Here is a 27,698-nt window from a genome sequence, read left to right on the forward strand (position 1 = left end):
CATAAAATATGAAGCGTGATTTTTAAATCGCATTTATACGAATCTAATTTACATATATACTATATGCAAATGAAAATTATAAGAAAGGTGAAGTAAGTCTTGAAGATTGTGTAAATTACGTATCACAATGTGTGATTTGTAAATTGAAATTGAATTGCTGTGTAAGTTTCTCAAATCAGAACAATATGAATAGCAAATAATACAAGACGCACGAACTAACAAGACGTAAATCACAATGTGTGACACATAAATCACTTTTATGGGAACTCTGCTGCGTGATTAGCTAATAGTTTTCATATCAATAGTGATCATTATGATGCAAATTGCAATTTGTGATTCGAAAGGTGCTTAATATAGAACAGCTATGTGTGATTCTCAAATCATTTTGATGGCAATTGTGAATGGTAACTTTTAAATCTCTCTTTTGTGTGATTTTTAAACTACTAGAATAAGAATTGTGAGGCATGATTCTAAAATTACACACATACGTATCACGTTATATGATTCAGAAATAACTTTAATTGAAATCACAATGTGTGATTGATAAATCACTTAAATGTGAATCAAGATGAGTGATTTATAAAATACCTTAATACGATTCCTGATGAGTAATTTGCAAAGCACTTTAAAGTAATATTCGATATGTGATTCATTAATCACTTTCATCTAAATCACAATTTGTAGAACATTTTATATGAATTCCAGTCCGTAAATCAAGAATCAGTTTAATGTGAATCACGATGCTTATTCATAATCAATGAAACACCTAGAACTAAATTTATTTATTAGCAGTAAAAGCTAAATGTAAAAATTCGATTATAAATGATAAAAAATTAATTATCCTTTGTACATAAATTAAAAGAACAAATAGGATAACAATATTAACCTGTCATAATAATGAAGTTAACACATTGAACATATTTCTAAATCGATTAAACACTCAGACGTGCGAACCTAGCAAAATTAACATTCAGGAGTTTCCCTAACAAGAATTCAGGAGATTTCAGGAGGGGTAAAAAAAGGTGCATGGTATGCAACATTTGGCACTTCTAAGGAATTTTAAGTAAAAAATTTATTAAATATAAGAATGCAAGAAATTTTACACACTAATAGAGTAATAATTGTTTAAAAATATTAAATGGAAATAAAATAATTAAACACAGATTTAGCAACACAAAACTATATTAGGTAGATACTCTTTAAATAAATACCATTTCCTTAATAAAACATTAATCAAAAACCCGACACTGTAATAAAAATACACAAAAACTTTTAAAAAATAAACAAATTGAATAAGTATTTTATTTTAAAAAACCAATTCAATACTAATGTCTGTACAATAAAGAACCAATTATCCGGGATGCTCGGGACCATCGCTATCCCGGATGTCTTAATTTCCCGGTTTCCTGGATCGACAAAAAAGTGTCGTTAATCGATGTTTTATCAAACCCAAATTACAAGGAAAAAATGTAAACACATTTTAAAGTAAGAGAAAAAAGAAAAGCACTCCTAAATCTAAAAAGGAAAAAAATTGTAGAAAAATAAAATTTAAAAGAATAAAAAAATTTGCAAGTTTAGACAAGAAAAACAAGTTTAAAAAATAATTACGATTCCTAAATCAACTAATAAACAAAACCAATGATTAAATAACGCAATATGTTTCATGGGGGGGGGGGGGGCGAAAATAAAAGGAAAACCTATTAATCTAAATAAAAACAACACTTGAAAATTATCGAACCGAAACGATAGTTAAAAAACGGCACTAGCATAAATATTAAAACCTAGAACAAGGCAAGATCAACGGACTTTAAAAAAAAAAAAAAAACTAATGAAAAAATTTGGTAATACAAATAATTTTATTGAGTGCAAAATTTATCATGAAAAAGAAAAAAAAAAACGTAGTGGAATCAGAAAAACGAAACTGCAATCTGCTTCATAAAATAATTGTATGCTTAAATTAATAAACAATTCTCCTTTTTTTTTTTATAAAAACGCTATTTTTAATTAAAGCAGGTGTGATTCCACATCAAGAAAAACTTGCGAATGATACCGCACTTCCAAAGAATCAGAATTTATTCAAAAGAAAAACATTTTATTTTTATTAATCGATGTCAAATAGATAAATATATTTTTCTCTTTCATCTTCTGTTCACTGATATGCATGTGCAATGCATTTTCCCCACCCCCTCGTAAATCAAACTAGCAAACGAAATCATCATGCCACTCCTTTGAGTTTAACGACCTAAAAGAGAATAAAGATCTAAAATCTTCAAGGTCGCGGAAGAAATGACGTTTCTCTGGGTAAACGGGGAAAAAAATTCTTCCCTTCCTCACATTTTCCTCTACTCAACTTCAAGGATTAGTCCAGTTTCCGCTTTTTTTTTTCATATCGTTTTAGTTCAAAATGGCGGGAGAACCGAGCAAATTTTTTTTCCGGATTATCTGGATACCAGATAAATGGTTCTCTACTGTATGCATGAAAAAAAGAGTTGCAGACTTAGCTCTTCGCAATTAAGTCTTGCTAAAGTCATTGGTACATGATTTGTTGAAATTGATCCATACTTCCGTTTCGACTTAAGACATCCTTGAATTTTTTTTTTTTTTCTAAATATACGAAGACTAAACGAATAATTGATATCACGTTGCTAGTTTACGAGCTTGTTGCCAACCGTGGAAAAATACGCATTAAAAACTATAAAAACAGCAAGATACAATATCAATTCCAACTATCGAGAGTACGAGTTTCCCCACTCCTGAACGGACGTCACTCGATAACGACATGTGACGTCATTGCATTCAACTCTACACGAAAGAAGAGGAAGATTTCACCCGCCCCCAGTGTAAGGGGGCGGGTGAAATAGGAGTGTTTTTAGAGGTAACGTTGAAGAGGGGGGGAAATAAAGCATGTTCAGCTCTTAGAGGAGTAATTTAGGTAGAGAGAACCAGTCCCCCATCCTTCGTTGCAAAGAACATCGTCACGTTATTCCTGGACGATTTTCCCTCCAGTAAACCCTCTCCCCATTCTTTTCCTATGGAGGTCAATTGATGAGCTGTGTTTTTAACTATAAAATTTTAAAAAAATGGTGGTATACTGCTGTGCATTTGGATGCAACAAAAAATTCATTAAAGGAGGACCTTTTACATTTCACAAGAAAGATTTTTATTCTTTTATATTCACTTATAAACATTTATTTTCTATTTATATGTTAGCTCGTCAAGTTATGGAATCAATTTAATTGGTTTTTAACTAGCAAAATAGCTATTATTTTTTAATACTTTTATTTAAATTAATATATTATAATGTAGTTAACATTGATAGGCATTTTCATTACAATTAAATTTCATATTGATACAAATATTCTGATATTTTTACTCCTTTTCTGATAAAGCGCATGCATCGGATTTGGCGCATTTCTTTCACGCCAATGTTTGCAAACAGATCGCTTTAATTTTCGCTCTGTAACTTTTATTGCTGAGTTAAAATAATTTTTTGTAATAATTTCAAGCGAATTTAATTATATATATTAAATTATTTAATTATATATTTAATACATTTCATGCAAAAAAAATTTTTTTGGATCAAAACTAAAATTATCTTTTAAAAATTCCGTTATTAAATAAAATTTATAAGCCGAAGAATATATTTCTTATTATTTTATTATATAGGAAAAATTGTTTGGATATTCATATTTACTTAGGAAGCTTTATATTTATTACTGTGCATTTATTATTGAGGAAAATATTAACTAGGTTATTATAGGTTCTATTATTAATAATAGGTCCTATTATTAAATAATTGTTACAGGATTATAAAAAGTGTGGCTATTTATTATTATCATTATATGTATTTTATTTTGATTTCGAGAAATAAAAAGGAAATACTTCTTTTTTTGAACATCAATTAATTTTTTTAATCTAAAATTACAAGTATGTTCTTATATGGAATTTCGCAATACTTTTCTTTAAAAATAAGAAAAAGGGACAAATAACAAGACAAAAATTTGCTATTTTAATTTAAATACTTTCATCATGTTATGCTAACAAAATTTGTTATTTTAATTTAAATATTTTCATCATGTTATGTTAACTCACTAAAATTTTAATTGTATGCATTGGTTGAAATAAATTATTATCGCTGATAACATATTTTATAATTCATGTCAGAATGTAATATAAAAAAGACATGATGTATTTTTAAAAATTAGATGTATTACCTAACTTTGCAAATTACATTTTATTTCTTTTTCCTTATTAAAATTTACCGATTATAAAGTAATGACTTAGAAAATATTTTGCGTATCAAGCCAGAATGTTGTATCAAATGGATAAGATGATTTTCGTTAAACAAAGATTGACAATGAAAATATATTTCTTAGTTCAAGCCGTAATGTAATATAAAACAGAATGATAATGTTTTTTTTTAACTATTTAAAATAAAATATTGATTTCTAATTATTTTCTTGCTGTTCCTTAAATTCTATTGAAGTAGTTATTTTTTTTTTATTTATCTCTTATGACGTTTTGACAAAAATAATTAATACCTATAATCATTTGCAATTAGTTCTTTATATTTTAAATGCTTTCAAATGTATGTTCGATTCGAAAAATCATTATTTTTATTTCATTGTCTGGCAAAGTCATACTTAAATAATATGTTATTAGCTTTTTATGATTAAGCAATTAAAAGTAAATAATTAAATGTAGCACACATACTATAATGTATTTTTATTTGAAAGCTTATATTTTACAATCACGAATAAAATTGGAAAAGCATTCAAAATAAAATAAAAGAGAGAAAAAATCTTTAGGTACTCTTGAAAATATTCCTGTACGATGCGACCGCCAGCTATGAATTTTTCGCCAAAAAGGAAACCCCCATCTTGGAACAAGTTTTCAGAGCCCAAACAATAGACTGGCTCTCTCTACCCTAATATCTCCTCTAAGGTTCAGCTACGCTTCAGGCAGATGGTAGTTTGATAAGAGGGGATGGAATTCAAGCTGAAAGAAAAACTTACCTTCGCACTCGCGGAAAAATTAGGTAATTTTGAGTTTGGCCGTCGATCGCAGTAAAATTCGGGAGTTTTTCAAATCAATTCCGGAGGGCGGGAGAATAACTCAAAATTCGGGAGACTCCCGCAAAATGCGGGAGAGTTGGCACGTCTGAACACTATATATAATTTGAAAACTATGAGTATAAAACCTACAATTTGCTAGAAATTTCTGCTTTCAATCTGGTGTGAAAAATCTAGAAGAGAAAAGTTTTGCATCTTCTTTAACCCCTTTTCACTTCAAGCATTAAAAATTGCATCTATCAGAATTTCTATATTCTTCCTTTGAATTTATTATTTTTTTACTGCTTTTTTGTAAGAAAGATTAGAATTATCTTAAATCCTAAAAAATCAAGTACTTTTCAAGTACCCTATGGCAGAATTCAAGGACTTTCCAGGTTTTTTAAGTACCGTGGGAAGCCCGTAAAAGAGTACCTGCTAAAATGGGAGGGGGAAAAAAAAAGATTTTTAATAGAGATTATTACACTTTAGCTAAAAACAAGGGCCTACCCTATTGGCATGTTGTTGTTGATTAATTCACTGCATCTGTGTAGATAAGTTTTACTATGTCAACTCTCTAATGCTCTTTTATATTTAAACTAGCCTTATTTATTGGCCATTACAGTAACAAAAATTATTTTTAATCCAGCTCATTAAATGTTTATTGCCTTAAAAGATTCATATCTTAATAAGATTTTAATCCATTAATAGCCCTGTCAATAACCTCGGCTCTCTGGGTGAGACTGGGTGCTACACGATTTTGCCCCACTCCTTGATGTGACTCCATGCTGGGCAAATGAAAATTGTAGGGCAGAAAATGAAGAAGATAACTACACTCAAGACAGAACAAAGATTTTACAGGCTCCTTTCTTAGAACACAAAAAAGCCTTATTTTTATATTTAGTTAAATTTTTGAAGATTGTTTAAGCAAAACTGTAGTTTTTATATAGACAAAAAAAATTCTTTGTAATTTTCTTTCAAAATAACTAATTAATAAAATTTATTTTTCTTAAGAAATTTTGAGTGGGCACTCAGCAGACCTCCCCCTACATATTCAATTGTCCCCCTTTGAATACAGCCTTGATTACATCACACATAAATAACATGCACAATTTTCTAAAATTATCATATAAAATAAAAGTAAATCACTGAAATACTTGTACCTCTGAATTTTCCATAGAATTAACATGCGTACTTGGTATTATTTCACAAGTGGGGTAAGAATGGGTAATTTGACTTTTTTCATAAGAAAAAAAATTCATTTAAAAAAAGTAGTACATCTATGATTTTTCAGGAATGATATATTGTACACAGCTATGTAATAAATAACTTGCTTAAATCTGACAGTTTCTAGGTTGAACAGACTAGCTCAGGCCTTCGTATCTTTTCCCAGTCTTACCTCACTTTTTTTTAAATATAAGTCTTAATCTAAAGAAGAATTTTTTTAAATCTTTACACACAACTACTTTAACTAAACACTCCACATTAAGGTAATTTAAAAATTTTTAGTAATTAATATTATATTTCGGAATATTCGTATATTCATATTATGAACATACAGTTGATTCAATCTTACCTAAGAAATTTTTTATCAAAGTTATGTTCATACCAGAGAAATTATATTTCATCAGAAAGTGCAGAAATTTTTTTTTATTTTTTTACTCTAGAGAAAATTCTCCCCCACTCGGCGTTGCTAAGCGGAACCCATAGATTCCCTAACATATCATCTGCAATATTTTTGAACTGTTTTTATACAATCTGTTTCCTAGTTGCAAAATAGAAAAAAAAATTTCTTGCCATTAAAGGAAATTTTATAGCTAAAACAAGTTTATTTTTAAAAAAAAAAGTTCCTTAAAAAATGTGGAGAGGTTAGAGAATATATGGGAAAAAGGAGATAATCGTAAAATAAAGAAGTCTCTTTTAAAAAACAGGAGACTTAGCAGGTATGTAAATGTAAAAGAAACTATCATAATTTTGCAGAAAAAAGCCGCCCTGGGATATATGTCACATCCTTAAAATTTGACTAAAAAGGGAAAGTATTTTTATCTGAAAGGCTGTACCATCAGAGATACACTGCACAAAATTTTACTGCATGATCGATCACAGAGTTTACGCATCTGCCACAAATAACAAAATGAGTTATTAAACGTTTAAAAATCATAAAATAATTAGTAAATATACAATAAATTAATATATGCAATCTTACTTAAAAACAGAAATTACGTGTATCGATAATTTTAATCAGAACTTTTCAAATGTACGCAAAATTGTACCATGTACAATTGTGCAAAATTTAAGCATAATAGAATCGCAAAAGCCTTACGTTAATAAATACAAAATTTAAAATACTCGAATTTAATGTAAACTAAGTGATTAAGAACCTAAATATAATTTAAATAAGTTATCAAAACTAATAATTTAATGAAAATATTTTAACTAGGCGTAAAATTATAACATACAGAACAATTGCGATAGCATCACGTCACTTTATCAGAAATTGATTTGATATACTTAAATATTATTAAATAAAATAATGACTTGCACATTTTCTTTCACTTTCTTTTCCTTCCCACCTGCAGCAGAAAAAAGGGAGAAGGGGAATCATACTTCTGTTGAACCTTGTAAGAGACTATTTGAGGGAATAGAATACCTCAACGTGTTCTTCGGTAAAAGGTTTTTTTCCCCACCTGTATTGTTAATTCTTTAAATTATTATTGATCATAAATTATAAAATTAGATTACTTCAAAAAATAAAAATTGCAAGAGTAATAATGAAATTTTGGAGAACCAATTCAACAAAATAGAATATCAAGCTCAAATAGCGAAAAAAAAAAGAAACATTGGATAGGTATCACGTATCAAAATTAAACGTTTTAAATCTTAAATGCCATCGCGTATCTCCACAGAATGACGGTAATATGGTTATAAGTTAAACATAATGTATTGGATTAGATTTAGGTTAATAGAGGTAGTAAGTTAAATGGTGTTTATATAATTGGTGTTGTAAAAGCTTTGGAAAATAATATGAGCTAAAATGAATATGCATCACTTCAAATGAACACATAGTTTAACTTAAAGTAACCAAAAATTTTCAGTGAAACTGATAAGTGTGCAAGAAACCCATAAAAGTTATTAAAATATATTTATTGATGTAACAGTTATATTTATACACCCATTTCCATTACAACAAAATGAAACTAAATTCATATTCACCTCTGGCAACAGCTTTATGCAGGAGAGTCCATCCTCTGTTATCAATCTGATTGATATTAGCTTTATGACTCATAAGAGTCTTGGCTATACTCTCTTGGCCAGTGCTTAAAGCAAGATCCAAAGGTATATCACCATGCTCATCATACTCATTTACTTTGGTTGCAAGCTAAAAGCAAATATTAAAAAAAAGAATTATAACTACTAATTAAATAAAATATACAACAAAATCTTCACTATCTGGCTATTAAATCATAATAATACACACTTCCAAATTATCCCTTCTATCTAGTATATAATTATTGATGTAATTATTTTAATATATATTTATTTAGAGAGAGGAGTAAACAAGGTAAACATGAGCAACATGGCTAGAATAACATTTTCCAAAGTAATCAAGAGAATTAAATGCTTAAAATAGCATATAGTGTGAGAACTGACAATCACTGAGCTTACAGAATCTTGGAATGCTAGGTGGTCTAATGCAACTAGATAAGAAACATATATGAATTAGAAGGTTCATTTAGTAGATGTTTGAAAACAGAACATTTCAACCAGCAAATCGATAAATAATCATTTGAAATATCACAATCATAAGTATTTATTTTAGTATTTAGCCTTAGATGAGACTAAGCTCATAGGGTGAACGCGCGCAACTGCAATTTTTATGGAGATAGAATTAGAAAATTGTGCTAAAAAAAAATAAAAATTAAGAAAATCTAATCATAGTTGCTTCAGAAAATATGGAAGGAGATTTATGAAAAACCAATGGTGAATCTATCAAAATGTATGTAAAAATTTCTAACTTTCTTAACATTTTAGTACCAAAATCATGAGAAAAAATTATTCTAATTTACACATTAAAATTTTGTAATTCCAGTATAATTTTTCAATGACCCTTCATTAGACTAAAACTATTAGTTAGATAGCCATACATTTGAGGAGAGACTCAATAGAACTATTAAATTAATAATATGATAAATTTGAAACATGTAAATAATTTCTTTACTTTGAAATTTTGCAATCTAATGACTTCCTTTTATAACGATCTTTTTTCTATAATCAGCAATATATAAAGTCCTGTCTGCTATTCCACAGAGACAATGTTATTTTGATAGTGACAGAAATTTTGTTAATTTAAAAAAAAAATTCAAAGAAATTATTTAAACCGCTATTTCCTTTGATGTTATCACAAATTTTTTTTTTAAATGAAAGAAGAATGACACAGTCCCCCCATAGCTTCTTATTTAAGACCTATGATCAAAAAGTTATTGATTTACTACACATTGTTGATAATCAAAATTATATATTTCACTGACATGTAAAAATCATTCCCACATTCATTTAAAAAGATGCATTTGCAATCTGCGTAAATTTCAATTGAAAGGGCACATTAAATGTAACAATCATATTTCTCTTGTTTTAAAATTATATAAAAAAAAATTTGTAATAGAAGTTGTTTATTTTAGAATTAAAACATTTGGTCTTTGCAGTGATTCTGACCGAAAATGACTGCCTCGAACAAGTGTATTATTCTTTAAGGCGTATTTATTAACATAAACTAGCTGTGTGCTTTTTCAACTATTTCGTTAGTTGTCAAACTCTTAAAAAAAGTCTTGTTAGCATGAGTCTCCTATTTTTTAGTAAAAAGAGTAAATATTTAGGGAATTTTGCACACTCACTATATAACGACTGGAAGTTATAACATCTGGTCAGCAATTATATATGGCGTTACGGCTATTGTAAGCAAACAATATTTTTACCTGAGAATCATATTCCAATAAGAAGAGGAAGACAACATCTTCTCTCTGGATCTTGATTGCTGTGTGTAGTATGAATTCTGTTTTAGCTTTAAACATTTTATACAATAAGGAATCACTCATATGAGCAAAATCTTCACTTGTAAAATCATTCTGAAATATAAAAACATATATATATATAAATAAATAAATACAAGAAAACACTAAGAAAGTTAAGAAAAACAATAAGTATCATTTATTGCGCTTAAGCTGCAAGTAAACAGCACTCATTAGATAAGTTCAAAATGAAGAATAAAAACAAAGAAAAATTATAATTAATTTTTCTTTGTTTTTATTCTTCATTTTGAACTTTATATATATATATATATATATATATATATATATATATATATATATATATATATAATGACACTGTTTTTAGGTTTGAAAGTAATGTAACTAATATCTATATATTCTTAAATAAAAATATGTAAACTTTTTCTTTTGTAAAAAAAAATGTATTATGAGAGATAATAAGAATAAATAAAAATAAAAAAAATCACTTTTTGTGTCAATTTTTAAAGGGTGGCTCTTTATGTTTCAAAAAATAACAGTAAAATGCAAAGTTTTGTAAAGAGAAATGACATTAATTATTAAAGTTACAAGGGGCAGTCTAGATATTAATTTAGCCAAATTTGAATGTGAAATTTGTATTCTTTTATTGAATATTTTCAGTCTTTGTAATAGAGTCATACAATTTATTCGAAATGGGATTGTTTAAAATAAAATGGCAGCTGATACAGAGAAAAAAGGGATTCATTTTTAATGTTACAAGGGATATTTTAAAAACTAATATTTCAAATTTGCACTACAAAACCTATATTTTTACAAAAGCCTTCAGTTATTTTCTGGATATTTTTAATGAATATTTGAATACATACCTGAAATTGTAATTTTAAAAAAAAAGTCACTAACTTACTTTTGAGCTGTTACTTTTTTTAAAGATGGGTGTTGAAAGTCCAATTTAATAAAGGGAAAGTGACTACATTTCAACATTGCAAAGCACAATTTAGAAATTACTTTTACAAATTAGCAAAGTGAAAACCTATATTTTTAAAACTTAGATATTTTTCAAGAAAATCAATATTCATAATACCAGTATAAGCTTTGCACTTAATTTGTAAAATTTAAAAAAAAATTGTAGTAGAATGTCTATATTAACAGAGGGAGTTGAGGCTAAAAATTGAAGTTACAAACAACGGACGCTTTTAAAATAAATTGCACCACGAGACCAATGTTTTAAGGAAAACAAAAATTATAAATGGACTTTGATCTATAAAATGATGTTTTAAACTTTCTATTTGAGCTATAATTTCTTTTCAAAATGATAGTTGAGGTACTGAATATTAAGTATTATAGAGGGAAATATTTCTAATTTTAAAACGGTCACTTCAAAAATTAATTTTACAAATTTTTCCTGCAAAATCTATGCATTTAGGGTCTGGATATATTTTTTTAAATAAGGATCTGATGTAAAAATAGTGGTATTTATTTTATTATAAGCTGTAACATAAACTCTAACTTTTTTCAAAAATCATAATAGAATGCAGATATTTATAGAGGGAAATAATACATTTAAAATATTGATTTTACAAATTTGCACTGTGAAACTTATAGTTCTAAGACATAGCTATTATCTACAAAATACAGTTTTTAACGAGTAGTATACACTGTAACATTGCATTTCACCTGTAACATTTTTAAATATAATAATGAAATGCATAGTTTTTAAGAAAGAAATTTTGTCAAAAAAATTTACTGTCATGCAATATTTTTGAAATAATTTCACAAATTTGCACCAACATTTTAAGGTCTTGGACATAATGGATAATTTCAATCTCATACACTTAATACTAAACTATAAAAATGGCTTTATTAAAAAATGGCAACATAATGTTGAGATTTCTTTAGTAAAACTACTTATAATCTTTTATTAAATAATTTTAAAAGAGTAACATTCTAACATAAACAGAATACTTACCCAATGATTTGATATTAACTGTGAGCAATGACTTTTCAATGTGGCTGCATCAATTTCATCAGCTGCTTGGTAAAATTTGACACAGTTATGGACATTAACAGAAGATAATAAAGCATTTTCACATCTAAAAAATTAAAATAAGGTAATAACTTTAATTAAAAATGAACATAGGGTATTAGAAAAAATTTTAAATTTCAGCATTGATAAAACTCAACAGCAAAATATTAAATTATTTAATACTCACATTAACACAAAATGTTTATATAATTGTATAGATATCAATGGAAACTGAAAAAGACTATAAAGTATAAAGCTAAAAAGGAAATAAAGTATCAAATTTTTTATATTGAAGTAGCATTATCAAGTCATAAATTGGAAAATTGCCTCGAATACGAAATAATCAAAATCTCAAGCATATTGATCCCAGAAGGTAAAGGATAGAAATTAACTTCAGTTTTTCATATTTTAACTTTCAAGCGATGAAACTCATGTAAAAAATTACAATATTATAAGTGTCTTACATTCAAGATCATGTATATAATATATTACTTCTCTTATTATTTATATAAGTTCAGTTACTTTACAAATTTACAAAATATATCATTACATTCAGTAAAAAAAAATTGCTTCATGATTATAAGCAAAAAATTGCATCAATTATTTTATATTTTCGATTTTTAAATGTACACACTAGATAACACTTTCTTAATTAAAAAGCATGTTTTAAACTAGAGAGATCTGCCCCTGTTCAATCGACTAATCAGCATCTATGAATGCTTCACATTCATCATTGTTTCTTCTAAAAATATAATTAGTTTTAGCATTTTGTTTAATGCATAATTCTAAAGTTTATTCAACATAGTTCACATGTGCTTCAGCGTTTTTGTATTTTTGAATCCAATTAAAAAGAATAGTATTCAAAGCAACCTCTCCCCGTTATAAGGAGTTAAAAACCATAAAAATTTCCCATCTTTTCTCCAAAGGCCACAACACTCTTAGCTTCAAATTAACTACTATAGAGGTTAATTTTAGTCAGCAGTGTGGTTTCTTGAAAACTATTTTTTTATATTTGTGATAGCATAAATTTTGTTGTATTATTAAATTATAATAATATTTTACGCTTTAAAAATTAAAAAAACTTTCAGAATAAAATCAATAATTATTTTAAAAGAATATTCACTAAACAAATGTCCTTATTTGAAAAGCTTGGGGCAAAAAGTCACATTTTAAAATTGATCAGAGCATGATTTTGTTTCCTAAAAGTAGCAAATTGCTAGTTAAATAAAATAAAATGCCAGTTACGGAAAAATAAGTAGCTAAAATTGCTAGTAATCTATTATGGCGTCCAGAAACTTAATGGTCTCTTTGCGCCAATTTCCATTCAAATTCACATGGTTTTTCTGCCATTTCAACATGATTCCTGAAACAGAAGTTTAAAAATCTTATATTTTTCCAAATGGACAAACCTTAGTGCACACTTTTACAATATTGGAAACACAAGATATCTTGTAGCAGGAAACCACTATGAAACAGCATTATTTGAACTTTATATAAGTATAAATATTTAGCATTAAAAATTTTTTAATGCAATTTGCTTCACAGTAATGATTTTGTTGCATTTTTGGGATCGCCAAATGAAAAGAAATTTTGCTTTAAAATTACTAGTATGAACCCTGGTTTTGCTAATAGTAATTTTCCGCATTAACAAACATTGCTACTGACTTTTAAAAAAGGAAATTGTGGCCTGATCAAGAGAGTAGTAGAAAATCACCACAATTTCCATGTATCTGATAAGATGTTTACCTCTATCATATCGTTATCTGGAGAAATCTTCAGAAACTTGTATCAGAATAATATTACGACAAACTTAAATCCTTGATTTGTAAAATAGTTTGTCATTTAAGCTTCATGATGAGAAACAAGTTTTGCTATTTCATTTTGAGTTTTATACATTAAACAGTGACAATTTTTTTTTGAAATTACCAGAAGTACTAGCAACAGAATGCCACCAATGGTGGTGACAATCAAAAATGAAGATTTAAAAATAACAATAAAAAATTATTTTCTAATGAAAATGCTTAAAAAATTTCCATCTTCCCAAAGGTTAAAGTAGGCAACTTTTAGCAATGAATACCCAAAACAGATTCAGAAAGAAAGTTTAAAAACTGAAATCTGATTATCCCACCGAAAAACTTTATGAAACCAACAAATCCTTTTTTTCTAGCATCTACAAGAAACAAATTTTAGTTGATTAACGCTATAACAAAGTCATAAACTGAACTATATGCAGCTGCTATGCCGACATTTTACCAAAAAATAACTGGCTTCATATACATATTGATAGATTGAAAATGCTCGACAAAGTAGGAGCTGGTGTGAATTCAGAAGCTTTTTGCATTCTAGACAATGATGGAGAGCTGGAGGCAATTAGAATTGCAACTAAAAAGATTACTGTTAGAACAATTTAATTCAAAAACATTGTCATTTTTTTCAGATTCTATTAAAGCTATTCAAGCTATTTCCACACACAATGCCACATAACAGAAAACAATTGAATCTTACAAAAAAAAAAAAAAAAACTCTCAGTTTCTTAGCCATAAGGTGGATGAATGTCAATTGATACTAGTACATGTTGGAGTGACTGGGAACAAATAGGCTGATAAAATAGCTAAGAAGGGAACAGATATATTGAAGCTAAATAATAGTGACAAACCATTTACATCAATAATAATATAAAAATAGAATAAGTTTAGGATAGATGGCCACAGTTTTCCAAATTGGAAAAAAATACTGAGAATAGGGATACAAGAAATGATTATGCATATTTTAAATTCTAATGCAAGCAATCAACGTATTTTGAGCAAAAAATAGCGAAATATTGAGAACCAAATACGAAAACAATATGTTTGAAAAACAAACAAACTTACAACTGGCCATCTCTTCTTAATGCCGGGGTGAGTTGGCCATCAATACAGTAAAGGAAAAGTAAAGTTAAAATATGGAAAATAACACATTTCATACAGTCAACCATGAAAAACTAATAAGTTGTAAAGAATGAATTTTATCACGGAAAATAAGAAAAAAGAATCTAATAAAAAAAAATAATAGATTTAATTCATCACTTTCGAAAAAACTTGCTGACATTTTTCAAAGTTTGTGCATGTTTCACGGAGTGACTGCATGCACCTTGCTCATCTTCTCTAGTTTTAGTTGCGAATTATTTTCCTCAGATAATACACTGGTTCTGTAGAATCAGGTAGGTAGATTATAGGGTCTTTTATGTTAGGTCTGTAGGATTAAAATGTGTTATGTAGAGTCCCCAAAAAAATTAAAAAAAGAATTTTTAATAGTGTAATAAAAAAGTTAAATATTTATTTATATTAGCTTTCATCATAAAATTTAGGAGCAAAACCAAAACCATTTAAGGAACCAAAAATTTCAGAACTATTTATTTCAAATTATTAAACACATTGTGTTGAACATAAATTTAAAAAATGAACACAAAACCAATAAAAGACTTTGGGACTAGATTCATTTATGCAAAAGTATTAAGCGTAGTGATTTAAAATACATTTTATTTTCTTACTTCCTTTTAAATTCGTTCAAGACCCCACAATCTCTGATTTGTCTATGTGCATTAATAAAAAGTGGCCATCTCTCTCCTACGTAATAGCAGAGTATGAGATGAACTTATACTCTGCTATCAGCTTTTTAAACAAGAAAAAAAATATTGGACTACTTTAGTGCGTTATGGAAAGAAAAAAAAAATATAATGCCAGATGATCATAGTGCAATTCTGTTTTTGTATTAAATTAGGGAAATTGCTCATCTAACAAAGAAAATCATTCTTTTTTCTTAAGTAGCATTTGTAAAATTAACAAACATGGTCACATTCAAAAATAATATGTTAATATATCAGACGATCCATTTTACAGAGATGAAGACATTTTTTTAAGCATTCATTTCTATATAATTTTTGTAACACTTTCAATGGTTGGACTGAGGGGTCATAGGCATTCCTCAGTCCTAACATCAACAAAATTAAATTACAAGTGACTGAGTACTTGCTAACCGAGCAACGGTAAGAGATCCAAAAATTGGCAATCGAAAAATAATAAGGCTAACTATAAAGCCGGCCCCACGTTATTAACATTAAATTTCAAATAATCTGGCTGAATATTTAAGACCAAAAAGTTTGTTGGAAATAAAAGCAAACTTAATAACAAATATTCTAATATCTAAGAAGGTTGAAGAAGTAATGGTTAAAAATAGATTTTGATACTCACTTGTTGCGACATATTGAGCAAATAATTAGTTATACACTTGCATTAAAATAAAAAGTTATATACGTTACATTTATTGAGAGTAAAAATATTTGCATCCGCTCTTCATGAAATTGAATAAAAATAAATTAAGTTAATTATTTATTTAAGAAGGTGTTAGGAAAGATTAAATTTCTGAAATAGAGGAAATTTAAAAGCTAAGGAAATATGTAAAGCTTATAATGGCATCACAATAACCTACACGCTGGAAAACAACAAAATAAAAATCACAAAAAATATTTGACTCTTAAATAAAACAGACATTAAAATTCTAAAAGCTTTTTGTTATCACAAAAAGCAATGCTTTGTTCAAATTGATAATAAAGTAAAATTGCATCTATTGCAAAGTACAGGAGATAATTAAACTACAATCTCTCCAGCATGGAAATCAAATCTAGACTGTCCTACTATAAGGAAAAACTATGATGCTTTATTAACTTTAGAGACAAGGAGTGGGGATATCTCAGATGGATCCCTTGCAGTTACAGCATTTCATCTCGCCAAACACTCTAACATTTATATTAGTTTTGTGTGCATTTTATGTTAACATAGTTAGGAAATGGACAAAAACCATTTAGTAAAATGTCCTTTTTTAAAAGAAGAAATACTGGTGTGATGCAGTTAATGTCCAGAGATTGATTTTCTTTTGTTTTGACATATTTTTTGTTACTGTTATAAAATTTATGACAGCTTAATCTTTTTGTAAAAAGATTTTCACAGCTTCAATTTCATGTGTTTGTGATGCACGAAGGCTAATGTTGCAGAAAGAAATGCTCTTGCAAATAAATAAATAAAAACTCTTAGCAATGAAAAAATACATAAGGCATTTACAAAAAACTTTCCCCTCATATCATTGGTATGCGGCCAAGGAACTGGGCTCTTCACTTGCTCATATAGGTGATAGAGCATCTTAAACAGCTATTTCCAGATTGGAAAGTGGACACACGAATAGTCTCTCATACTTTGAAGGAAGAAAGACTTATGCAGTCTGCTCCAAATGTGAAGCCCAGCAGGTCTCAGCCAAACATATCCTCGACTGCTTGGGCCTTTCCAAGGAGGACTTATATGCTTCTCCACTTCTTGTAATAGACTTTTTGAGGGTCAACAACCTACTGGATCTTGTCTGACGAAGTCAGACAAGATCCAGTAGGTTAGAGGATAGAGGATTAGAAAGAGATTAGAGGATAAGAATCAACAGATAAGAATCAACAGAGGATAAGAATCAACAAAGATTAGAGGATAAGAAACAACAACAACAAAAAACTTTATTACCTGTCAACTAAACTTCGTAGTTCAAAGCGTTTAGCAAATCTCATAAGATCAAGAAAAAAATTATCAGGCTTGTTCAAATCCAATTCATCAGTATATACCCATTTCAACAAAGTGAGACCAATATCCTGCGGAATATCTAAAGAATATCAAAAATTCATTTAATTATACTTTCATTTAAAAATTATTAAACCTTTTGAAAGCAAAAAAGGCAAACATTATAAAACCTTTCAAATCAATAGAGTCAACATCTGCAAGATTTGGAACACCCCAGTTATTGCTTCTCGCAGATAAGACAAATTTGTGAGCTCTAATGCTGCGACCATTCAGTTCCACAGTCAAGTCACTGAAAATTGTCAAAAGAAACCATTTAATCTTTTGAAAAAGTTCTTAACACAACTGATCAGTTTGCATGATAAATTTTCTAAATATGAAGGTACGTCAGGGTTTCTACTGGGCAGCTCGCCATTGGTTAGCAAATATTTAAGTTTCATCTTCAAAATTGTTGAGATTTCAATAAACCCTTATTTAACACAGTTACACGCATGCCTCAATCCAGCGGCATCTGGAAGTGTTTTTATATCAAGTGACGGCATTTTTCTTCCATTTAGAGCTAAAAATGTTAAGTTACCCACTTTTCACTCATGAAACCATTGTTTTTGAAACCTTAAAACAATTTTATTTTAATTTATTATTATTAATGCAATAAACAAGTTTTAAGTTCTTAATTTTTTTTTTATAGTTTTGGTCACTAAAAAGTTCCTTATACATCTGTTAACATTTAAAAAATTATTCATATTTTCATGAATGTAAAATTGTTATGAAATTTTTTTTTAGTCCAGCTAGTATCTTTAGAACGGAAATTTCATGCCCTGAACTACAAAATACTTTAAATAAGCCCCCTACAAATTTCATATGCACAAAAATATTATATATAAAATGCATATTGTCAGTGTCACACAAAAAAATATAAAAATGCTACTCTGACAAATTCCTGTTTTGGTGTGGAGCCATTGATATATTACAGAAATAACAATTAAAAATATTATATTAACATATTGTATTATTTCTAATATAAAAATGTACATAACTCATTTATAACTAAACTATATTGGTTTAAGTCTGGCATCATTTATTTACTCAATGTATTCTGTTTTATCAATATCATATGAACTTAAATTTTTGAGAGAAGGGAAATTCTGAATGAAATTCCTAATTTGACCAAAATCTAAATAAGTGCCTGCTATTAACCTTACATATAATAACGAAGTATTAGAAATAATTCTAAAGGTATATAAATTACATTATTGTCAACTTTTCCTACTTTAGTAGATTTTATATAGAAAATGGTATTAAGAGCTTTGATTTTTTATTTAATAAATTTGATTTATAGTTTGAGGATTATCATTATGCCTAATTAATTTAAATACTTATAAATTATCAGATAATCATTGAGGTAGTTTTAAGTACTAATGAAATTTAAAACATTTTTGCTTACATTTGTGAATGTGATATTGTCAACATTTTTTTGTTTCACTCCCGCAATAAGAAATTTCTAAAAAAAAGTGGAAGAGTTGACAAGTAAGAAATAAGTATGATATGTCCAATATAATATTAACAAACAAGCATATTTTTATAAGTCTTAATCTATAGTAAAACCAAGTTTACTAACAGCTATGGAAATAGATTTGATTTAGCCAAAGTGAAATAGTTTTTCATTTTTTTTAATAAAAATCAATAGAACTTTTAAAAATTTCATTTTTTTCTTCATGTTTTGAAAAAAGTGTGTTAGTTATGTGATATTTAATTTAGCAAAAATGGCCGAATATTAAATATAAATTAACTGACTTCATCCAATCAGATAGACTCCCATCTGCATGATTCAAGATTACTTTTAAGTGAAACTGATCATTTTCCCATTAAAATTCAAGTAAGCAAATTAAATTAGATCTATATTTTATAGTACAAATTAATTTAAATTTGCATAAAGCAGCACAGCTTTAATAGATTTTTGAAGGGGTTGTGGTAACATCTGATTTATTTATTTATCTGATTTATAAATTTCTTTCCTTCATTTTCGTAAGATTTTTCTTATGTTATCTAGTTAAAATTCACATCAATATTTGGCACCAGAGACACAGGTTATGAAACTCTAAGGATATTAAATTATTTTTTTACTTTCAAAAATTTGGGTTAAATTTTTTGAAGACATTATACTATTGAACCAGATTGTTAACAAGGGTTGGGAGTCCTTCAGAAAAAAAATATTTTTTTCAAGACACTGAAAAGAACTAAAATCTAAGAAGGACCTTAGCAATAAATAAAAGCTTAAATTTAAAATAGTACAAAAAAGTTCCTCTTCGTATCTACTTTAAAAAATAAATAAATAAATAACTTATCTTATTTCACTTTTATGCAAAATATTAAAATCTATTTAACCTATTATAATGATTTATTTTTAAATGGATTGAGGCTTAGTTTACTAAATATAAATATATATTCTTACATCTAGATAAATTGTGTGTACTTTTATTGTTATTTAGTTTACAAATTCCATTTTAAATTTTTTTAAAAATTCATTGTCTGTTATAATTCATTCAGTTATCTGTGATAATATATTTAATTCTTTTTACTATTACAAATATTTATTTATTTAAGATTATTCTCAACTGGTTAAATTTTCATTTGATTTTCTTTGGGGGGTATATCGACAAACTTTTTAGTGATCTTAAATTTAACAATTATTTTTTTAAATAAATTCTTTCTATGAGCATTTAAACGCACCTGTAAATGATCATTTTTTCATAATTTTCAGTTTCAAATTAAAAAAATAAAACTTTCAAGTTGTTTATCATTTAATCATTTTTTTAGTTAATTTTTTTTATGAAGAAACTTTATACACAGAGATTTTAGAATGCCTTTAATTATTTTTTGAAAGCTTCACATTATTCTGTTATTATGAGTGAATAATATCAACAATGAATAAAGTACTGCTGTTTGAAATATACACACAAAATAGTATAAGAGTGTAATTTGAAAATCGTTGAAGATCAAATTTTACATAATATTACATATTTTGATAAATTTTAAAGGTAAGTGAGCGATCTTTGAAAACTTAAAATACCCTTTTCTCTGAGGAAGCCTCTTGACTTTTTACTTTATTTCTATGGAAAACTCTGGATATAAAAATGGTGAAATGGATATCTAAAATGATACTTTTGAACTGATTTGAGGCTCACATGCCTTTTAGCATGCCATTTTGACTGCATTAATAACCTCCCTGAGTGATTTAACAGGTTTGCTAGGATATTAGAACATTGGAAGACTAAGGGCAAGGGCAATTATTTAAGATTGTGTGGCAAATGCAAGGCAGTTTAAACCAACAAATGAGAAAGAGGGACCTTAGCAACATACCTGTATAGCTCTTTATCAAACAGTTCTGCAACAGTTTTAAGAAGTCTAACAATAAAGGAGTCTCCAGTAACATTTCCAATTTGAGCAGATGCAATACTAAACTTTTTTTCTGACTCAGCTAGTCTAGCTTGAAGTTTAACATATTCTTCACGGAGTAAAGTTAAATGTCGTTCTAACTTGGATTTCTCTGAAAAAGAAAATTTAAATTATGGTGATTAATCATTTTTCAAAAGTTTGCTTCTAAGGCCTGATTTTTACTTGTGAATAAGTATTTAATCACGTCAGATGCATTTTAGTTTGATTTGATTTTAAAAATTTTCTTTAATCAAAAGTGACCAGTATTTTAATTACTAGTATACAAAAGAAGTGCCAGCCAATTTTCCGTAGAATTGGGTGGCAAGGGCATCACAGATAACAAAAATCAAGGATAATAATAATAAAAAAAACCCTCAAAAGTAAGATGGAAACAAAGGGAAAAAAAACTTACAAATCTATTCATATATATGCATTTATTTTAAACGTACAACAGATATCTCTATTGCACTTCTAAATCACTGAACCATTGAGCGGTAAATAAAAAAATAGCACAAACATCGTACATCAAGGAATTGACATGATATTCAAAGAGAATTAGAAATAAAAGTAAACTGAGAAAATACCATAGCTGATTTTTTTTTTTAAATAACAGTGGGAGCAATAGGATTTCATACATTTCTAAACTATGTTCTGGATCGTAGCTTCTCTGAATAAAACAATTAACAAACCGTTGTACAGGGTTGGCAAGTTTTTGACACATGACGGTTTTTACCGGTTATTACCATGGTTTTTACAGTCATGTCAAAAACCCATAGTTTTGGTAAAACTGTATTTTTATTTGAGTTTAACTGCTTACAATTTAAAATTAATTCATTTTTGAGCAATAAAATTAAAAAAAAAAGTTGTTAAAAGATATCTAAGAAGAGATTCTTGCATTTTCCCAACATGATTATATCAAAACATACTATTTGAAGTAAAATATTAGGATACTAAACAAAGTTTTCAACATTTCCAAGCATTTTGTTTGGAATATTACATTACTGAAGAATGTCAAGATTGATTACTTTCATTCATAAAATCTTTCTTAGAGAAACACATGTACGCATAAAAAGAAAGCCTCATAAAATAAACTTTTCTTATCATTTTTGTTTTCAATATTTTACACAGAAATGAGACATGAAAAAGCCTGGGAAATCCTTTTAGAGTTTCCTTGCAACATTGCAATAACCTTTTGTTATCATTATCCTCAATGACAGGCTTCCTTGGAACTAGACTGGTGGTCTTCCATTGAAAGAATCTTTTTGAATTTTGGACCCATCCATACTAAACTCAGAAATCGACTGGGCAATGAAAAATGCGCAAAATTAGTCACTTGCTAACGTATGCTTCTGCACGGTGACCCTGACTACTGAACATATAATTTTGTTTAGTGTGTTTTTTCAACTGAATAAAAGCTTCTAACTTGACAAAATAGCAGTAATTCTTGACTTAGAGTTTGTTAGTAGTTACAAGTTTTGTTTAGCTTATTTCTAATATTTAAGAAATGCCAAATTTTAAATTCTTCTTTTTAGTTCTTGAATTTATTAATAGTTCCAAACTTTTTTGTTTGCTTGTTTATTTCTAACAATTAAGAAGTGCAAAATTTTGAATCCTTTGCAAATCAAGCTATAATGATAAAAGTAAGTACAGTACAGAACCTGTTATCCGGAAATCAGAAAACCAAAAAGCCGGACCGAAATTCAATGAATTTTCTGTATGAATGTATATCTTTCAATAAGAATACATGTATATAGTTGCAAAATCAATTAGCAATCATTTACAACATTCATTTATAAAGGCAATTATGTGAAAATATTATATTGTCCGCTATATGCTATAAATTAAAGAAAACAGTAGGTTTTTGACGGTTTTTACCTCTGTCCTGTCAAAACCCAGTTTTTAACGGCAAAAACCCAACCCTGCGTTGTAATAAAACAATTTTAATTTCTTCATTTTCAACAGTTCTCATATGTTTTCTTTCAAAAACTCTAACGGATTGATTGCACAATTTATTTTAATTTTTTCTCAATTCTGAACCACTGTCAAAGTAGTACTAGCAGGCATTCTGTACTTTGCATTACAATAATTGATTTAAACATCTTCATTTCTTAAAATCTCATTAGTAGCATCAAATAAAATTTTCTGTTTAGTTTCCTGAAGCTTTCAGCTAAGTTAGAGGCTTTTTTTAGCACCAATTTTTACAACTAGAACTCTAATACAATTAGAATCAACAACATGATAAAATCATAACCAAATAGAATGCTCACAAAAGAATTTCACCATTATCTGGAAAGGACCACTTACTTCGTCAACAAAGGTCTACACTCTCTCGTGTGTTTAGTTATGATGTCATCGATTGCAAATTGATGAGAACTAACCCACTTCATTTCCAAAAACAAATAGGATGGAAGAGTACCATTCGCGATCGCAACACTCGAATACGCCATCTGGGGAGCGACCGGTTTCATGCCTTTAGCCCTTCTCCCTTCTCTTTCCTCCTCTTTTGAGTTGTATGGGAATGTACTACGATATTTTCCCTCTTCTTAATATTTTTCCTTTTTATTTAATAAAAATATTTTTTTAAATTTCCACGATACTTTTCTTTAGAACTATGTTTAATGTAGTTTTCAGTTCCATATAGTTTTTCAAGTTAAAAGATTTTAATCAATATGAAAATAGAGAGAGAAACTAACGTGCTTCCTTCCTCTATGACTTTCCACGCGCTAATGGGGAAAGCATGTGAAGTGTTGCCATAGGAAAAGAGTTCTGCTCTACGCCACCTGCAGCCCATTTTGATCGCCAATATAATGTGCCCCAAAAAGGCTAACACACATTTTAATAGAAAACAAAATTTATAAAAAATAATAAAATAAAAAAAGCAATATTTATGCCATTTCACAAATACAGTAGGGAACCGATTATCCGGAACGATCGGGATCATCGCTATTCCGGATAACTGATTTTTCCGGTTTTCTGAATCGCTACAAAAAGCTGTTTTTTTATTGTTAAACCCAACAAAAAAAAGTTTTTTTTTTTTTTTGGAAATAATCTTAAAAAGAAGAAAAAACGATGAAGGAATACACTAATGATTATTTCCAAAATGATGGTAAGGTAAACATCTTTCAAAAAAGAAAGAAAAATCCTAAAATCCTATGAGGAAAAAAACATTTTTTAAAAATATGGCGGGAAAATTTATCGAATTTCGTTCCGGTTTTTTGGTTTTCCGGTTTTCTGATTTCCGGATAACGGGTTCTGTACTGTAATATGTGATAAAGCTGATATCATGCACAATTCTGTCAATGAGCTACTGAAAAGATATCAATGATTTCCAAAATTAATTTTGGCAATAGTTAAAAAATAAATCCCTCATTTTGGGCTTTTACCAGAAGGCACTGGTAGCTTCTAGATTTAACCACAAAGGCTCGGTAAAAGTCCGAAATGGAATCATGTCAAAGCTGACTAAGGACTTTTATCAAACCATTTTGGTATATCTTAGGTATACTGGTAAAACCTTAGATTTACCATACTTCAACAGGGCTGCCAACTTTCTATGCTTTTTGCAAAAATTTATACTAGTGATAGCTAAGTTTATGTTTTAATGTATTATTTTTATTCACACCACTATACATAAATTTAAAAGTTCATATGCAATGCCACTTTGTTCCAGCTTTTTTGTGGTGAGGCTTTTAAAATGTTGGCAAAATTACTGAATTTTAAACGTCTACTATTCTATAAAATATTTGCAAAAACGGTAGTAGTTGGCAGGCCTGCTTCAGGCTTTTACAATAACTTATAAGAGAGAGAGAAAAGAATGAATTGGATTTTCTAGTATATAAAAATTTTCAATTTCAAAAATAAAATGAAAAACGAGATGTGGATTTTTCCATCGTTATTAAAATTGGGCATCTATTGATTCCAAATTATAAGTAACAAGATAAAAATCAATATTTTTATTTAAATATCCTCAGCATCAATCAAAAGAATAGTTTCGAATTTTGGTCTCATTCATACAAAACTGAAAAATGTACTTAGAGTATAGAGGACTTAAAAATCATCTTTGTAATCACATACTTTGGAGAAAGAAGGAGGCAAAATAGGAGTAAATGAAAATTGTGAAGAATAAGATGATTCTTAAGTGTCTTTTCTTATAAGATAATTATTATTGTATTTTCTCAAAATTTTGGATTTTTGACAATTGTCAAAATGGGTCTTTTGACATGACTGTTAAAAAATGATAAAACCATCAATTGCCAAAACTTACCCGCCACTGATTTTTAGAGGAGGTTGACAAGAAAAATCATTCAGCTTTCAAAGGTAGCAATAAATTGAATTTCGTATAAATAAAAATTTAATTAAATAAAGAAATACAATCTTATAAGCAAATTTTTTGAAAGCTAATAATTTTAACGTATGAAAGAAATATTTTATCTATTTTCAGATACTTTCAGCAGCTTGACCAAGAACAAATTGATTTATTATACATTTGTATACAAAAAATTATTTATCGAATATGAAAGAAACAATTTCTATTTTGCTTTTTTAAGCATAGAATGAATAGTGATAGACGGAAAGCAGTATTAACAATCATCAAGTTTATTAATTTGTATTCTTTATCGATGCATAGATTTTCCACCTATACACTAAGGCAGAAACTTACTACACTGAAAATGAACACGCAAATAATCTGCTATTACTAGCATGAGTAAATGACACATCTTAAGAGAGAGAGAGGAAAAAAAATTGATGAATAAATTATATAAAGCTGACACCTCTAATTGGACATGCAATTATTATGTTTAACAAATAATTTTATTATGATTATCAAATAATTTTAGCTCATAAAACAATTCGCAAGACAAATAACTAGGTAAATAGCTCCAAGCAATTGTAAATTTATATTACTAATTATAATGAAAGAATTCATTACGGATTTAAAATAACTGTCTTTATACTATAATTATGCAAAGATTAGAAAGTTAAGGATTTTAGTCATTCGAGTCAACAATATACGTTTAAATTGACCTCTAAAATACTATAACTTTTTGTCAATCTATAAGTAAATATCAGTGTATCGGTATGGATTTTTAAATATATATAAAAGGTGTAGCGAAAATTAATTAAAAAAATATCCACACATCACGAAAGAATTAAATTAATTATAGAAACAGATAAACTTTCAATAATTACCATCACTCATTTTGCTTGTTTATAATTAAGTTTCTTTAGTTTCGAAGTTTAATGAAGAGGAGGATACATTTTTCATAACATGCAACTAATACGTAAGAAACATATGCACGCATTTCACCAATCACGCAGTACCATTTGACGTTAGGGAAAATTGAGATATGCCTGTCACATCGGAAAAAAAATCCCTATACAAGTCTTCATCCAATTTCAATTTTAGAATCATTAGCTATTTAAATTATCTAAAATTTAATAATTAACTCTCTTTCAATGCTTTATGAAACTTTTATTCGAATAATTTAAGTGCTTAGAAATTTAATATCGAATCAGTTTTAGTTTCAGTTTGACAATTTTATTTAATCGTAGTGGCATCATTACAGACACCGCATGAAGAAAAAGGTTTTATTTTGTGCAACTGCTCGGAACCAAATTGAATAAATAATAAATTTAATAATTTAATAAACCATGGCGAGTGTATCGTACCACATAGCGAATCTGCTTGAAAAGGTATAATATAACAGAAAAATTAACCACATTTATTGAAAATCTTATAATACACTTATATAAAATTAAAACAGCCCAAGTTGTAAACGTTTGTAATCTCTGCTAAACATACATTTTACTTATATTAAGATTTTTAGAAGATAATGTTTCTTTTTCTTCAAAATATACTCAAGAGCAAAGAAGGTTTCAAAAATTAAGCATATTTATATTTTGAAATTTTAATTGATATGTTTTACAGAACAATGTTTGCGTCAAACGATCAATGTTGTTAGCATCAAACGATGCAAACAACAGTACTATAGATAGCAATCATTTTATTGTTCTCTCCTTTTTTTTTCTATGTATATCTCCTGTATATATATATATATAGTTCACTGTATCTTGTAAATAAGAATGAATGCATCTTAAATTTTTGACTGCTTTTAATTCCTTTATGTTCCAGTGCTACTCAGAATTATCTTAATTTTCGAACCGAATGCTCATAGTTTGTATTATAACGTTTAATACATTATCCCAAAACAAAGCTTTTAATGTTTTTCATTTTATTTAAACATTTTGTTTAATCATTTCTTTTCATATTTTTTCATAAATAAAATAAAAATCAAGCTGAATATTTTGCGATTTTTCTCTTTTAAGATATACCTTTATATTTAATTATTAACTATAAAATTGGTCCTAAGCTAATGTTTATATTCAAATTTTGTCTCATTACCTGTTTTTATTCTCTTTCTCTCTTATTTCTTTAAAAACTAACTTATGCAAGCTGTTACTGACATAACTTCTAAAATTGTAAATTTAATGTAAAGTAGTTATATTTATTACTATTAAACATGTTTTCCTAATGTAATTGAAGCTTTCTTGTAAGTTGATGATATTTTATTGATAGATTTGA

The 27,698-nt window shown here is 27.8% G+C and overlaps 2 protein-coding genes across 3 annotated transcripts in view; one reads left to right on the forward strand and one right to left on the reverse strand.

The window, feature by feature from the left end:
* The window catches only part of LOC107454558 (ankyrin repeat and FYVE domain-containing protein 1), a 64,242-nt gene extending 37,797 nt beyond the window's left edge, over positions 1-26,445 (reverse strand). The window contains exons 1-7 of one of the 2 annotated variants that reach the window (XM_016071790.4): positions 26,306-26,445; positions 21,044-21,230; positions 17,857-17,975; positions 17,633-17,768; positions 12,039-12,162; positions 10,022-10,171; positions 8,262-8,427 (exon numbers count right to left, since the gene is read on the reverse strand). In XM_016071790.4, coding sequence (XP_015927276.3) covers positions 8,262-8,427; positions 10,022-10,171; positions 12,039-12,162; positions 17,633-17,768; positions 17,857-17,975; positions 21,044-21,230; positions 26,306-26,315 — 892 coding nt within the window. In that variant the 5' untranslated portion in view covers positions 26,316-26,445. The remainder of the gene's footprint in view (positions 1-8,261; positions 8,428-10,021; positions 10,172-12,038; positions 12,163-17,632; positions 17,769-17,856; positions 17,976-21,043; positions 21,231-26,305) is intronic. The other variant, XM_043047053.3, reaches the window with a different exon arrangement.
* A 49-nt stretch (positions 26,446-26,494) lies between these two features.
* The window catches only part of Cand1 (Cullin-associated and neddylation-dissociated 1), a 92,610-nt gene continuing 91,406 nt past the window's right edge, over positions 26,495-27,698 (forward strand). The window contains exon 1 of the mRNA XM_016071789.4: positions 26,495-26,809. Within this exon, the coding sequence (XP_015927275.1) occupies positions 26,768-26,809 (42 nt within the window). The 5' untranslated portion in view covers positions 26,495-26,767. The remainder of the gene's footprint in view (positions 26,810-27,698) is intronic.

The sequence above is a fragment of the Parasteatoda tepidariorum genome, chromosome 2, assembly GCF_982258835.1.
Source record: "Parasteatoda tepidariorum strain Cologne lab strain chromosome 2, Ptep-v5.0, whole genome shotgun sequence".
NCBI classification, from domain to species: Eukaryota; Metazoa; Arthropoda; class Arachnida; order Araneae; family Theridiidae; genus Parasteatoda; species Parasteatoda tepidariorum.